The sequence below is a fragment of the Panulirus ornatus genome, chromosome 31 (assembly GCF_036320965.1).
Source record: "Panulirus ornatus isolate Po-2019 chromosome 31, ASM3632096v1, whole genome shotgun sequence".
Lineage (NCBI taxonomy): Eukaryota > Metazoa > Arthropoda > Malacostraca > Decapoda > Palinuridae > Panulirus > Panulirus ornatus.
The window spans coordinates 17,357,874-17,374,178 of NC_092254.1; the positions used below are offsets into that span (position 1 = coordinate 17,357,874).

Genomic DNA, 16,305 nt, shown 5'->3' on the forward strand with positions numbered 1-16,305 from the left:
TAGCATATGCAGAAAACCCACCAATGTATGCTCATATATCCATTATTACTCATCTCAACATGAAAGAGTTAAATTATCATCATTTCAGTCTATGTGCCTTAGGGCATTACGTATTTTCAGTCCAGATGATTTTGAGAAAATATATTCTATTGGATCTAAGCTAAAGTACCCTAGATCTTTTATTGATAAATCCCTTAAGTTAGCAAAGAAATCATTTTATAGAGTTGAGCCCAAACCTCCCATTGACACCAAGAATTTTTTAGTTCTCCCTTTTGATAATAATTATACTTTACTTCCCATGTTGCTTAAATCCTTTACTGTAAATGTTGCCTTCAGCAACAACAATACTATACGGAGTATCTTCAAGAATTCACCAGAAAATTTTCCTGGATGCATCTGTAAAGTGCAATGTGAAAAACTGTGATAAATTTGATGTTGGGGAGACTGGTAAGGATCTTTCTACTATACTTAAGCAACATGAATATAGTATAAGAACAGGAAAAGAATCAAAAGCCTTGTTTAATTAAGCAAAAAACTATGATCATTGTATTGACTGGAGTAATGCCATCACAGTCATTAACTCTAACTCTATTACCACGCGAAATATCATTGAATCTTCTATTATTGAATACACAAAGAAATATAATCTTACTATTAGTTATGGTCTAAACAAATTAGCTAACTTTATAGATGATAGAATTTGCTAAATGATAAGTTTATGAGCGCTCCTTGTCTGTCTTGACCAAATGGCGTCCTAGCTTCGTCTCTTCGATGTATGTCAAAAGACTTACATTTCTCACTTGCATCTCCCCTGATGATGTGATTCCTACACGAAAGTGCACTTAGTAACTTATCGTGTATCATTTTCCCCGTGGACTCATAGGAATATCTTGATCAAGCGCAAAATTCTCATCCTTTCCAATATATATATATATATATATATATATATATATATATATATATATATATATATATATATATATATATATATATATATATATATATATATGATTGGTGTACATGGGTGTTCAGCGTTGTAAATGGAAATGGTGAACAGCTTGTAGATTTGTGCTGAAAAAGGACTGGTGATTGAGAATACCTGGTTTACAAAGAGAGATATACATAAGTATACGTAAGTAGGAGAGATGGCCAGAGAGCGTTATTGGATTACGTGTTAATTGATAGGCGCGCAAAAGAAGGACTTTTGGATGTTAATGTGCTGAGAGGTGCAACTGGAGGGATGTCTGATCATTATCTTGTGGAGGCGAAGGTGAAGATTTGTAGAGGTTTTCAGAAAAAAAGAGAGAATATTGTGGCGAAGAGAATGGTGAGAGTAAGTGAGCTTGGGAAGGACACTTGTGTGAGGAAGTACCAGGAGAGACTTAGTACGGAATGGAAAAAGGTGAGAACAAAGGACGTAAGGGGAGTGGGGGAGGAATGGGATGTATTTAGGGAAGCAGTGATGGCTTGTGCAAAAGATGCTTGTGGCATGAGAAGCGTGAGAGGTGGGCAGATTTGAAAGGGTAGTGAGTGGTGGGATGAAGAAGTAACATTATCAGTGAAAGAGAAGAGAGAGGCATTTGGACGATTTTTGCAGGAAAATGATGCAAATGAGTGGGAGGTATATAAAAGTAAGAGGCAAGAGGTCAAGAGAAAGGTGCAAGAGGCGAAAAAGAGGCAAATGATAGTTGGGGTGAGAGAGTATTATTAAATTTCAGGGAGAATAAAAAGATGTTTTGGAAGGAGGTAAATAAAGTGGGTAAGACAAGGGAACAAATGGGAACTTCAGTGAAGGGGGCTAATGGGGAGGTGATAACAAGTAGTGGTGATGTGAGAAGTTGATGGAGTGAGTATTTTGAAGGTTTGTTGAATGTGTTTGATGATAGAGTGGCAGATATAGGGTGTTTTGGTCGAGGTGGTATGCAAAGTGAGAGGGTATGGGAGAATGATTTGATAAATAGAGAAAAGGTAGTAAAAGCTTTGAGGAAGATGAAAGTCGGCAAGGCAGCGGGTTTGGATGATATTGCAGTAGAATTTATCAAAAAAAAAGGAGGTGATTGTATTGTTGAGTGGTTAGCAAGGTTATTTAATGCATGTATGACTCATGGTGAGGTGCCTGAGGACTGGCGGAATGCTTTCATAGTGCCATTGTACAAAGGCAAAGGGGACAAAGGTGAGTGCTCAAATTACAGGGGTATAAGTTTGTTGAGTATTCCTGGGAAATCATATGGGAGGGTATTGATTGAGAGGGTGAAGGCATGTACACAGCATCAGATTGGGGAAGAGCAGTGTGGTTTCAGAAGTGGTAGAGGATGTGTGGATCAGGTGTTTGCTTTGCAAAATGTATGTGAGAAATACTTAGAAAAGCAAATAGATTTGTATGTAGCATTTATGGATCTGGAGAAGGCATATGATAGAGTTCATAGAGATGCTTTGTGAAAGGTATTAAGAATATATGGTGTGGGAGGTAAGTTGTTAGAAGCAGTGAAAAGTTTCTATCGAGGATGTACGTGTAGGAAGAGAGGAAAGTGATTGGTTCTCAGTGTATGTTGGTTTGCGGCAGTGATGCGTGATGTCTCCATGGTTATTTAATTTGTTTATGGATGGGTAGTTAGGGAGGTGAATGCAAGAGTTTTGAAAAGAGGGGGTAGTATGTAGTCTATTGTGGATGAGAGAGCTTGGGAAGTGAGTCAGTTGTTGTTCGCTGATGATACAACGCAGGTGGCTGATTCGGGTGAGAAACTGCAGAAGCTGGTGACTGAGTTTGGTAAAGTGTGTGAAAGAAGAAAGCTGAGAATAAATGTGAATAAGAGCAAGGTTATTAGGTATAGTAGGATTGAGGGACAAGTCAATCGCGAGGTAAGTTCTAAGAGAGAAAACCTAGAGAGAGTGAAGTGTTTTACATATCTGGGAGTGGATTTGGCAGCGGATGGAACCATGCAAGCGGAAGTGGATCATAGGGTGGAGGAGGGGGCGAAAGTTCTGGGAACGTTGAAAATTGTGTGTAAGTGGAGAAAGTTAACTTGGAAAGCAAAAATGGGCATGTTTGAAGGAATAGTGGTCCCAACATTCTTCAAGGCTCCTAGAATTTTCGCCCCCTCCCCCACCTTGTGACTCACTTCCGCTTCCATGGTTCCATCCGCTGCCAAATCCACTCCCAGCTATCTAAAACACTCCAATTCCTCCAGTTTTTTCTCCATTCAAACTTACCTCCCAATTGACTTGACCCTCAACCCTACTGTACCTAATAACCTTGCTCTTATTCACATTTACTCTTAACTTTCTTCTTTCACACACTTTACCAAACTCAGTCACCAGCTTCTGCAGTTTCTCACCCGAATCAGCCACCTGCGTTGTATCATCAGCGAACAACAACTGACTCACTTCCCAAGCTCTCTCATCCACAACAGACTGAATACTTGCCCCTCTTTCCAAAACTCTTGCATTCACCTCCCTAACAACCCCATCCGTAAACAAATTAAACAACCATGGAGACATCACACACCCCCGCCGCAAACCTACATTCACTGAGAACCAATCACTTTCCTCTCTTCCTACAAGTGCACATGCCTTACATACTCGATAAAAACTTTTCACTGCTTCTAACAACTTGCCTCCCACACCATATATTCTCAATACCTTTCACAGAGCATCTCTATCAACTCTATGACATGCCTTCTCCAGATCCATAAATGCTACAACAAATCCATTTGCATTTCTAAGTATTTCTCACATACATTCTTCAAAACAAACACCTGATCCACACATCCTCTACCACTTCTGAAACCAAACTGCTCTTCCCCAATCTGATGCTCCGTACATGCCTTCACCCTCTCAATCAATACCCTCCTATATAATTTCCCAGGAAGACTAAAAACAAACTTATACCTCTGTAATTTGAGCACTCACCTTTGTCCCCTTTGCCTTTGTACAATGGCACTATGCAAGCATTCCGCCAATCCTCCGGCACCTCACCATGAATCACACATACATTAAATAACCTTACCAACCAGTCAACAATACAGTCACCCCCTTTTTTAATAAATTCCACTGCCTGAGGATTGGCGGAATGCTTGCCTAGTGCCATTGTACAAAGGCAAAGGGGATAAGAATGAGTGCTCAAATTACAGAGGTATAAGTTTGTTGAGTATTCCTGGGAAATTATATGGGAGGGTATTGATTGAGAGGGTGAACACATCTACAGAGCATCAGATTGGGGCAGAGCAGTGTGGTTCCAGAAGTGGTAGAGGATGTGTGGATCAGGTGTTTGCTTTGAGGAATGTATGTGAGAAATACTTAGAAAAGCAAATGGATTTGTACGTAGCATTTATGGATCTGGAGAAGGCACATGATAGAGTTAATAGAGATGCTCTGTGGAAGGTATTAAGAATATATGGTGTGGGAGGCAAGTTGTTAGAAGCAGTGAAAAGTTTTTATTGAGGCTGTAAGGTATGTGTACGTGTAGGAAGAGAGGAAAGTGATTGGTTCTCAGTGAATGTAGGTTTGCGGCAGGGGTGTGTGGTGTCTCCATGGTTGTTTAATTTGTTTATGGATGGGGTTGTTAGGGAGGTGAATGCAAGAGTTTTGGAAACAGGGGCAAGTATGCAGTCTGTTGTGGATGAGAGAGCTTGGGAAGTGAGTCAGTTATTGTTCGCTGATGATACAGCGCTGGTGGCTGATTCATGTGAGAAACTGCAGAAGCTGGTGACTGAGTTTGGTAAAGTGTGTGAAAGAAGAGAGCTGAGAGTAAATGTGAATAAGAGCAAGGTTATTAGGTACAGTAGGGATGAGGGTCAAGTCAATTGGGAGGTAAGTTTGAATGGAGAAAAACTGGAGGAAGTAAAGTGTTTTAGATATCTGGGAGTGGATCTGGCAGCGGATGGAACCATGGAAGCGGAAGTAAATCATAGGGAGCGGGAGGGGGCGAAAATTCTGGGAGCCTTGAAGAATGTTTGGAAGTCGAGTACATTATCTTCGAAAGCTAAAATGGGTATGTTTGAAGGAATAGTGGTTCCAACAATGTTGTATGGTTGCGAGGCGTGGGCTATGGATAGAGTTGTGCGCAGGAGGGTAGATGTGCTGGAATTTGAGGTGTTTGAGGACAATACGTGGTGTGAGGTGGTTTGATCCAGTAAGTAATAGTAGGGTAAGAAAGATGTGTGAAAATAAAAAGAGTTTGGTTGAGAGAGCAGAAGAGGGTGTTTTGAAATGGTTTGGTCACATGGAGAGAATGAGTAAGGAAAGATTGACCAAGAGGACATATGTGTCAGAGGTGGAGGGAACAAGGAGAAGTGGGAGACCAAATTGGAGGTGGAAAGATGGAGTGAAAAAGATTTTGTGTGATCGGGGCCTGAACATGCAGGAGGGTGAAAGGAGGGCAAGGAATAGAGTGAATTGGATCGATGTGGTATACCGGGGTTGACGTGCTGTCAATGGATTGAACCAGGGCATGTGAAGCGTCTGGGTGTAAACCATGGAAAGTTCTGTGGGGCCTGGATGTGGAAAGGGAGCTGTGGTTTCGGTGCATTATTACATGACAGCTAGAGACTGAGTGTGAAAGAATGGGGCCTTTGTTGTCTTTTCCTAGCGCTACCTCGCACACATGAGGGGGGAACGGGCTGTTATTCTATGTGTGGCGAGGTGGCGATGGGAATAAATAAAGGCAGACAGTATGAATTATGTACATGTGTATATATGTATGTGTCTGTGTGTGTATATATATGTGTACATTAAGATGTATAGGTATGTATATTTGCGTGTGTGGATGTCTATGTATATACATGTGTATGTGGGTGGTTTGGGCCATTCTTTCTTCTGTTTCCTTGCGCTACCTCGCTAACGTGGGAGACAGCGATAAAGGAAAATAAAAAAAGATAAAGGAAATAATATATATATGTATATTATCCCTGGGGATAGGGGAGAAAGAATACTTCCCACGTATTCCCTGCGTGTCGTAGAGGGCGACTAAAAGGGGAGGGAGCGGAGGGCTTGAAATCCTCCCCTTTCGTTTTTTTTTAATTTTCCAAAAGAAGGAACAGAGAAGGGGGCCAGTTGAGGATATTCCATCAAAGGCACAGTCCTCTGTTCTTAATGCTACCTCGCTAATGCGGGAAATGGCGAATAGTATGAGAAAAAAAATTATATATATATATATATATATATATATATATATATATATATATATATATATATATCTTTTTTTTTTTTTTTTTATACTTTGTCGCTGTCTCCCGCGTTTGCGAGGTAGCGCAAGGAAACAGACGAAAGAAATGGCCCAACCCCCCCCCCCATACACATGTACATACACACGTCCACACACGCAAATATACATACCTACACAGCTTTCCATGGTTTACCCCAGACGCTTCACATGCCTTGCTTCAATCCACTGACAGCACGTCAACCCCTGTATACCACATGACTCCAATTCACTCTATTTCTTGCCCTCCTTTCACCCTCCTGCATGTTCAGGCCCCGATCACACAAAATCTTTTTCACTCCATCTTTCCACCTCCAATTTGGTCTCCCTCTTCTCCTCGTTCCCTCCACCTCCGACACATATATCCTCTTGGTCAATCTTTCCTCACTCATTCTCTCCATGTGCCCAAACCATTTCAAAACACCCTCTTCTGCTCTCTCAACCACGCTCTTTTTATTTCCACACATCTCTCTTACCCTTACGTTACTTACTCGATCAAACCACCTCACACCACACATTGTCCTCAAACATCTCATTTCCAGCACATCCATCCTCCTGCGCACATCTCTATCCATAGCCCACGCCTCGCAACCATACAGCATTGTTGGAACCACTATTCCCTCAAACATACCCATTTTTGCTTTCCGAGATAATGTTCTCGACTTCCACACATTTTTCAAGGCTCCCAAAATTTTCGCCCCCTCCCCCACCCTATGATCCACTTCCGCTTCCATGGTTCCATCCGCTGACAGATCCACTCCCAGATATCTAAAGCACTTCACTTCCTCCAGTTTTTCTCCATTCAAACTCACCTCCCAATTGACTTGACCCTCACCCCTACTGTACCTAATAACCTTGCTCTTATTCACATTTACTCTCAACTTTCTTCTTCCACACACTTTACCAAACTCAGTCACCAGCTTCTGCAGTTTCTCACATGAATCAGCCACCAGCGCTGTATCATCAGCGAACAACAATTGACTCACTTCCCAAGCTCTCTCATCCCCAACAGACTTCATACTTGCCCCTCTTTCCAGGACTCTTGCATTTACCTCCTTTACAACCCCATCCATAAACAAATTAAACAACCATGGAGACATCACACACCCCTGCCGCAAACCTACATTCACTGAGAACCAATCACTTTCCTCTCTTCCTACACGTACACATGCCTTACATCCTCGATAAAAACTTTTCACTGCTTCTAACAACTTGCCTCCCACACCATATATTCTTAATACCTTCCACAGAGCATCTCTATCAACTCTATCATATGCCTTCTCCAGATCCATAAATGCTACATACAAATCCATTTGCTTTTCTAAGTATTTCTCACATACATTCTTCAAAGCAAACACCTGATCCACACATCCTCTACCACTTCTGAAACCGCACTGCTCTTCCCCAATCTGATGCTCTGTACATGCCTTCACCCTCTCAATCAATACCCTCCCATATAATTTACCAGGAATACTCAACAAACTTATACCTCTGTAATTTGAGCACTCACTCTTATCCCCTTTGCCTTTGTACAATGGCACTATGCATGCATTCCGCCAATCCTCAGGCACCTCACCATGAGTCATACATACATTAAATAACCTTACCAACCAGTCAACAATACAGTCACCCCCTTTCTTAATAAATTCCACTGCAATACCATCCAAACCTGCTGCCTTGCCGGCTTTCATCTTCCGCAAAGCTTTTACTACCTCTTCTCTGTTTACCAAATCATTTTCCCTAACCCTCTCACTTTGCACACCACCTCGACCAAAACACCCTATATCTGCCACTCTGTCATCAGACACATTCAACAAACCTTCAAAATACTCATTCCATCTCCTTCTCACATCACCGCTACTTGTTATCACCTCCCCATTTACGCCCTTCACTGAAGTTCCCATTTGCTCCCTTGTCTTACGCACCCTATTTACCTCCTTCCAGAACATCTTTTTATTCTCCCTAAAATTTACTGATAGTCTCTCACCCCAACTCTCATTTGCCCTTTTTTTCACCTCTTGCACCTTTCTCTTGACCTCCTGTCTCTTTCTTTTATACTTCTCCCACTCAATTGCATTTTTTCCCTGCAAAAATCGTCCAAATGCCTCTATCTTCTCTTTCACTAATACTCTTACTTCTTCATCCCACCACACACTACCCTTTCTAAACAGCCCACCTCCCACTCTTCTCATGCCACAAGCATCTTTTGCGCAATCCATCACTGATTCCCTAAATACATCCCATTCCTCCCCGACTCCCCTTACTTCCATTGTTCTCACCTTTTTCCATTCTGTACACAGTCTCTCCTGGTACTTCCCCACACAGGTCTCCTTCCCAAGCTCACTTACTCTCACCACCTTCTTCACCCCAACATTCACTCCTCTTTTCTGAAAACCCATACAAATCTTCACCTTAGCCTCCACAAGATAATGATCAGACATCCCTCCAGTTGCACCTCTCAGCACATTAACATCCAAAAGTCTCTCTTTCGCACGCCTGTCAATTAACACGTAATCCAATAACGCTCTCTGGCCATCTCTCCTACTTACATAAGTATACTTATGTATATCTCGCTTTTTAAACCAGGTATTCCCAATCATCAGTCCTTTTTCAGCACATAAATCTACATATATATATATATATATTTGCTTTGTCGCTGTCTCCCGCGTTTGCGAGGTAGCGCAAAGAAACAGACGAAAGAAATGGCCCAACCCACCCCCATACACATGTATCAACATACACTTCCACACACGCAAATATACATACCTTCACAGCTTTCCATGGTTTACCCCAGACGCTTCACATGCCCTGATTCAATCCACTGACAGCACGTCAACCCCGGTATACCACATCGATCCAATTCACTCTATTCCTTGCCCTCCTTTCACCCTCCTGCATGTTCAGGCCCCGATCACACAAAATCTTTTTCACTCCTTCTTTCCACCTCCAATTTGGTCTCCCACTTCTCCTCGTTCCCTCCACCTCCGACACATATATCCTCTTGGTCAATCTTTCCTCACTCATTCTCTCCATGTGCCCAAACCATTTCAAAACACCCTCTTCTTCGGCTCTCAACCACGCTCTTTGTATTTCCACACATCTCTCTTACCCTTACGTTACTTACTCGATCAAACCACCTCACACCACACATTGTCCTCAGATATCTCATTTCCAGCACATCCACCCTCCTGCGCACAACTCTATCCATAGCCCACGCCTCGCAACCATACAACATTGTTGGAACCACTATTCCTTCAAACATACCCATTTTTGCTTTCCGAGATAATGTTCTCGACTTCCACACATTCTTCAAGGCTCCCAGGATTTTCGCCCCCTCCCCCACCCTATGATGTACTTCCGCTTCCATGGTTCCATCCGCTGCCAAATCCACTCCCAGATATCTAAAACACTTTACTTCCTCCAGTTTTTCTCCATTCAAACTTACCTCCCAATTGACTTGAACCTCAACCCTACTGTACCTAATAACCTTGCTCTTATTCACATTTACTCTTAACTTTCTTCTTTCACACACTTTACCAAACTCAGTCACCAGCTTCTGCAGTTTCTCACATGAATCAGCCACCAGCGCTGTATCATCAGCGAACAACATCTGACTCACTTCCCAAGCTCTCTCATCCACAACAGACTTCATACTTGCCCCTCTCTCCAAAACTCTTGTATTCACCTCCCTAACTACCCCATCCATAAAGACATTAAATAACCATGGATACATCACGCACTCTTGCCGCAAACCGACATTCACTGGGAACCAATCACGTTCCTCTCTTTCTACTCGTACACATACCCAACATCCTTGGTGAAAATTTTTTACTGATTCTAGCAACTTATCTTCCACACCGTATACCTTCTACAAGTCATCTCTATCCACCCTATCATATGGCCTATCCATAACCATAAATGCAACATAGAAATCCATCTGTTTTTCTAAGTATTTCTCACATAAATTCTCCAATCCAAACATCTGATCTACACATCCTCTACCACTTCTGAAACCACACTGCTCCTCCCCAATATGATGTTCTGTACAGGACTTTACCCTCTCAATCAATACTCTCTCATATAATTTCCCAGGAATACTCAACAAACTTATGCCTCTGTAATCTGAACACTCATCTTTATCCCCTTTGCCTTTGTACAATGGCACTATGCATGTATTCCGCCAATCCTCTAGCACTTCACCATGATCCATACGTACATTGAATATCCTTACCAACCAATCAACAACACTGTCACCCCGTGTTTTTTTAAATAAATTCCCCAGTAATACCATCCAAACCCGCCGCCTTGCCGGTTTCCATCTTCCGCAAAGCTTTCACTACCTCTTCTCTGTTTACCAAATCATTCTCCCTGACCCTCTCACTTTGCACACCACCTTGACCAAAACACCCTATCTCTGCTACTCTATTATCAAACACATTCAACAAACCTTTAGAATACTCACTCCATCTCCTCACTTCATCACTACTTGTTATGACTTGTTATTACGCACACCTCTGGGAGGAGACATTATCTACATCAGATGATCATGGTGACTGAGGAGGAAGCCAGAGGAGGACACGGTAGCAAGGTGTTCCCTCCAGGATGCTGTTGATGATAATGTATACTGATATTTCCAGTTGGTCAGTGGAATACGATTAGCACTTGCTTGTAGATGGTTGGTCGGGGAAGTAGTTATGCTTTCTGCTTCTTTAAGAAAAATACCTCATCTTCAGTAGGGGTCTTGTATGTTTCTGTCCAAAGGAATTCAGCTGGTAAATAGGTCACATTTGTCATAACATTCCCCACAGTAAACTGTCGTGATGCCTCAGTTTTATTAACTAGAGTTACCAGCTTTCAAGAGTCAGAATAAATGCTAACAAACTATTATATGATCTACATAATATGACCTATATAATATGACCTACATAATATCACCTACATAATATGACCTATATATCATAAGCTTGATAATCACATAAATAAAGTTGAGAACTGACCCCAGTTATACAAGTTTCAGAGACGTACATTTATCATGTCAACAGATTGTTACCTTGGCGAGGTGGTCAGTGAGGAAGCAGGAGCCATGTGTCAGGATGATGATGGTAAGGTGCACCACGAGGGACAGACCTTCATCCATGGCTGCCAGCAGCTGTTGTGTCATCATGGTAAATTCTTCCCCATCAAGGATGCCGGACCCGGATGTAAGAACTTCCTCTCGTACGCCCCAGTCCACACCTCAAGTATGGTGATGGTCCTACACTAGTGATATTAACGTTACCTTCATGATAATATCAATCATTTCCGTAATTAAACTTCCTTACTTAACCTAACCTGATCTGTGGCAACACTAAGACCGATCTCGATGTTCAGTATCAGGCAATTGACCAGTGTACGACAACAACAACAAACGCATTATGAAATGACTAGGACTATAACCAGATAGCAGATGATCAAGTAAACAAAGGGTCACGAAGTAGGGGAGCTTAGCGACAGGGGAGAGAAATATAGAAGAATGAGAAGAGGCAGCGTAACAGATTTCTAGGTGAAATTATTTTCTTTTAGATAAACGGAAACAGATGAACATAGCAGCATAACAAGCAACTCAGCAAGAGACAAGCTAGAGTAGTTGTGGCCCAGGATGAGCTGATGAAATACACAACGACGGTCAGGAACGGTAGAAATGATTAAAAGAATTATCTGTATTGTTTATCATATTAGATCACCGTTTACCACGTCAGCGACGTAACGCCAGGAAAGAGACGAAGAAAGACCAATGCACTCATATACAAGCATATACACATACACGCTCATACATATATATATATATATATATATATATATATATATATATATATATATATATATATATATATATATACATATATATATATTTTGCTTTGTCGCTGTCTCCCGCGTTTGCTAGGTAGCGCAAGGAAACAGAGGAAAAAATGGCCCGACCCACCCACATACACATGTATATACATACACGTCCACACACATAAATATACATAGCTATACAACACAACGTATACATATATATACACACACAGACATAGACATATATACACATGTACATAATTCATACTGTCTGCCTTTATTCATTTCCATCGTCACCTCGACACACATGAAATAACAACCCCCTCCCCACTCATGTGTGCAAGGGAGCGCTAGGAAGACAACAAAGGCCTCATTAGTTCACACTCAGTCTCTAGCTGTCATGTAATAATGCACCGAAACCACAGCTCCCTTTCCACATCCAGGCCCCACAGAACTTTCCAAGGTTTACCCCAGACGCTTCACACGCCCTGGTTCAATCCATTGACAGCACGTCGACCCCGGTATACCACATCGTTCCAATTCACTCTGTTCCTTGCACGCCTTTCACCCTCCTGCATGTTCAGGCCCCGATCACTCAAAATCTTTTTCACTCCATCTTTCCACCTCCAATTTGGTCTCCCACTTCTCCACGTTCCCTCTACCTCTGACACATATCCTCTTTGTCAATCTTTCGTCACTCATTCTCTCCATGTGCCCAAACCATTTCAAAACACCCTCTTCTGCTCACTCAACCACACTAAATTTGTTACCACACAATACTCTTACCCTATTATTACTTACTCGATCAAACCACCTCACACCACATATTGTCTTCAAACATCTCATATCCAGCACATCCACCCTCCTCCGCACAACTCTATCCATAGCCCACGCCTCGCAACCATACAACATTGTTGTAACCACTATTCCTTCAAACATACCCATTTTTGCTTTCCGAGATAATGTTCTCGACTTACACACATTCTTCAAGGCTCCCAGAATTTTCGCCCCCTCCCCAACCCTATGATTCACTTCCGCTTCCATGGTCCATCCGCTGCCAGATCCACTCCCAGATATCTAAAACACTTCGCTTCCACCAGTTTTTCTCCATTCAAACTTACCTGCCAATTGACTTGACCCTCAACCTTACTGAACCTAATAACCTTGCTATTATTCACATTTACTCTCAACTTTCTTCTTTCACACACTTTACCAAACTCAGTCATCAGATTCTGCAGTTTCTCACATGAATCACCCACCAGCGCTGTATCATCAGCGAACAACAACTGACTCACTTCCCAAGCTCTGTCACTCACAACAGACTGCATACTTGCCTCTCTTTCCAAAACTCTTGCATTCACCTCCCTAGCAACCCCATCCATAAACAAATTAAACAACCATAGAGACATCACTCACCCCTGCCGCAAACCTACATTCACTGAGAACCAATCACTTTCCTCTCTTCCTACACGTACACATACCTTACAGCCTCGATAAAAACTTTTCACTGCTTCTAACAACTTGCCTCCCACACCATATGTTCTTAGTACCTTCCACAGAGCATCTCTATCAACTCTATCATTTGCCTTCTCCAGATCCATAAATGCTACATACAAATCCGTTTGCTTTTCTAAGTATTTCTCACATACATTCTTCAAAGCAAACACCTGATCCACACATCCTCTACCACTTCTGAAACCACACTGCTCTTCCCCAATCTGATGCTCTGTACATGCCTTCACCCTCTCAATCAATACCCTCCCATATAATTTACCAGGAATACTCAACAAACTTATGCCTCTGTAACTTGAGCACTCACTCTTATCCCCTTTGCCTTTGTACAATGGCACTATGCATGCATTCCGCCAATCCTCAGGCACCTCACCATGAATCATACATACATTAAATAACCTTACCAACCAGTCAACAATACAGTCACCCCCTTTTTTAATAAATTTCACTGCAATACCATCCAAACATACTGCCTTGCCGGCTTTCATCTTCCGCAAAGCTTTTACTACCTCTTCTCTGTTTACCAAATCATTTTCCCTAACCCTCTCACTTTGCACACCACCTCGACCAAAGCACCTTATATCTGCCACTCTATCATCAAACACATTCAACAAACCTTCAAAATACTCAATCCATCTCCTTCTCACATCAACACTACTTGTTATCACCTCCTCATTAGCCCCCTTCACTGAAGTTCCCATTTGTTCCCTTGTCTTACGCACTTTATTTACCTCCTTCCAGAACATCTTTTTATTCTCCCGAAAATTTAATGATCCTCTCTCACCCCAACTCTCATTTGCCCTCTTTTTCACCTCTTGCACCTTTCTCTTGACCTCCTGTCTCTTTCTTTTATACATCTCCCACTCATTTGCATTTTTTCCCTGCAAAAACCGTCCAAATGCCTCTCTCTTCTCTTTCACTAATAATCTTACTTCTTCATCCCACCACTCACTACACTTTCTAATCAACCCTCCTCCCACGCTTCTCATGCCACAAGTATCTTTTGCCCAAGCCATCACTGCTTCCCTAAATACATCCCATTCCTCCCCCACTCCCCTTACCTCCTTTGTTCTCACCTTTTTCCATTCTGTACTCAGTCTCTCCTGGTACTTCCTCACACAAGTCTCCTTCCCAAGCTCACTTACTCTCACCACCCTCTTCACCCCAACATTCTCTCTTCTTGTCTGAAAACCCATACAAATCTTCACCTTCGCCTCCACAAGATAATGATCAGATATCCCTCCAGTTGCACCTCTCAGCACATTAACATCCAAAAGTCTCTCTTTCGCGCGCCTGTCAATGAACACGTAATCCAATAACGCTCTCTGGCCATCTCTCCTGCTTACATACGTATACTTATGTATATCTCGCTTTTTAAACCAGGTATTCCCAATCATCAGTCCTTTTTCAGCACATAAATCTACAAGCTCTTCACCATTTTCATTTACAACACTGAACACCCCATGTATACCAATTATTCCCTGAACTGCCACATTACTCACCTTTGCATTCAAATCACCCATCACTATAACCCGGTCTTGTGCATCAAAACCACTAACACACTCATTCATTATATATATATATATATATATATATATATATATATATATATATATATATATATATATATATATATATATATATATATATGGTGATTATACTTAATCGCTTTTTTCCGCGTCAGCGAGGAAGCACCAGGGAACTGACAAAGAATGGCCTATCCCCTCATATACAAATATATGTACACATACATAAATGTCCATACACGAACATATACATACATATAAATATACATTTCAACATATATACATATGTGTACGTGTACATATTTATACTAGCTCGCCTTCATCCATTCTTGGCGCTACCGTGCCCTACAGAAAACAGCATCGCTACCTCCGTCTTCAGCGATGTAGCGCTAGTAAAACAGACAACAAAGGCCACATTGGTCCACTCTCAGTCCGTATAGCTTTCCTGGCAACGCAAATTATCGTACACACCTGCCAACACTTGTATCATCGCACACACCTGCCAACACTTGTATCATCGTACACACCTGCCAGCACTTGTATCTTCGCACACATCTGTCAAGACTTGTATCATCGCACACACCTGCCAACACTTGCATCATCGTACACACCTGCCAACATTTGTATTATTGTGCACACCTGCCAACACTCGTATCATCGTACACACCTGCCAACACCCGTATCATCGTGCACACCTGCCAACACTTATATCATCTCACACACCTGCCAACACTTGTATCATCGTACACACCTGCCAACACTTGTATCTTCGCACACACCTGCCAACACTTGTATCTTCGCACACACCTGCCAACACTTGTATCATCGTACACACCTGCCAACACTTGTATCTTCGCACACACCTGCCAACACTCGTATCATCGTACACACCTGCCAACACTTGTATCATCGTACACAACTGCCAACTCTTGTATCTTCGCACACACCTGCCAACACTCGTATCATCGTACACACCTGCCAACACTTGTATCATCGTGCACACCTGCCAACACTTGTATCATCTCACACACCTGCCAACACTTGTATCATCGTACACACCTGCCAACACTTGTATCTTCGCACACACCTGCCAACACTTGTATCTTCGCACACACCTGCCAACACTTGTATCATCGTACACACCTGCCAACACTTGTATCTTCGCACACACCTGCCAACACTCGTATCATCGTACACACCTGCCAACACTTGTATCATCGTACACAACTGCCAACACTTGTATCTTCGCAC

At 42.2% G+C, this 16,305-nt stretch overlaps 1 protein-coding gene across 4 annotated transcripts in view; it reads left to right on the forward strand.

Annotated features, from left to right (window-relative positions):
• The window catches only part of LOC139758846 (BMP-binding endothelial regulator protein-like), a 254,066-nt gene that overhangs the window by 228,769 nt on the left and 8,992 nt on the right, over positions 1-16,305 (forward strand). For 3 of the 4 annotated variants that reach the window (XM_071680701.1, XM_071680702.1, XM_071680703.1), the window contains one exon: positions 11,242-11,400. The exons of the other annotated variant lie outside the window; for it this stretch is intronic. In XM_071680701.1, the coding sequence (XP_071536802.1) occupies positions 11,242-11,400 (159 nt within the window). The remainder of the gene's footprint in view (positions 1-11,241; positions 11,401-16,305) is intronic. 4 annotated transcript variants of the gene reach the window in all.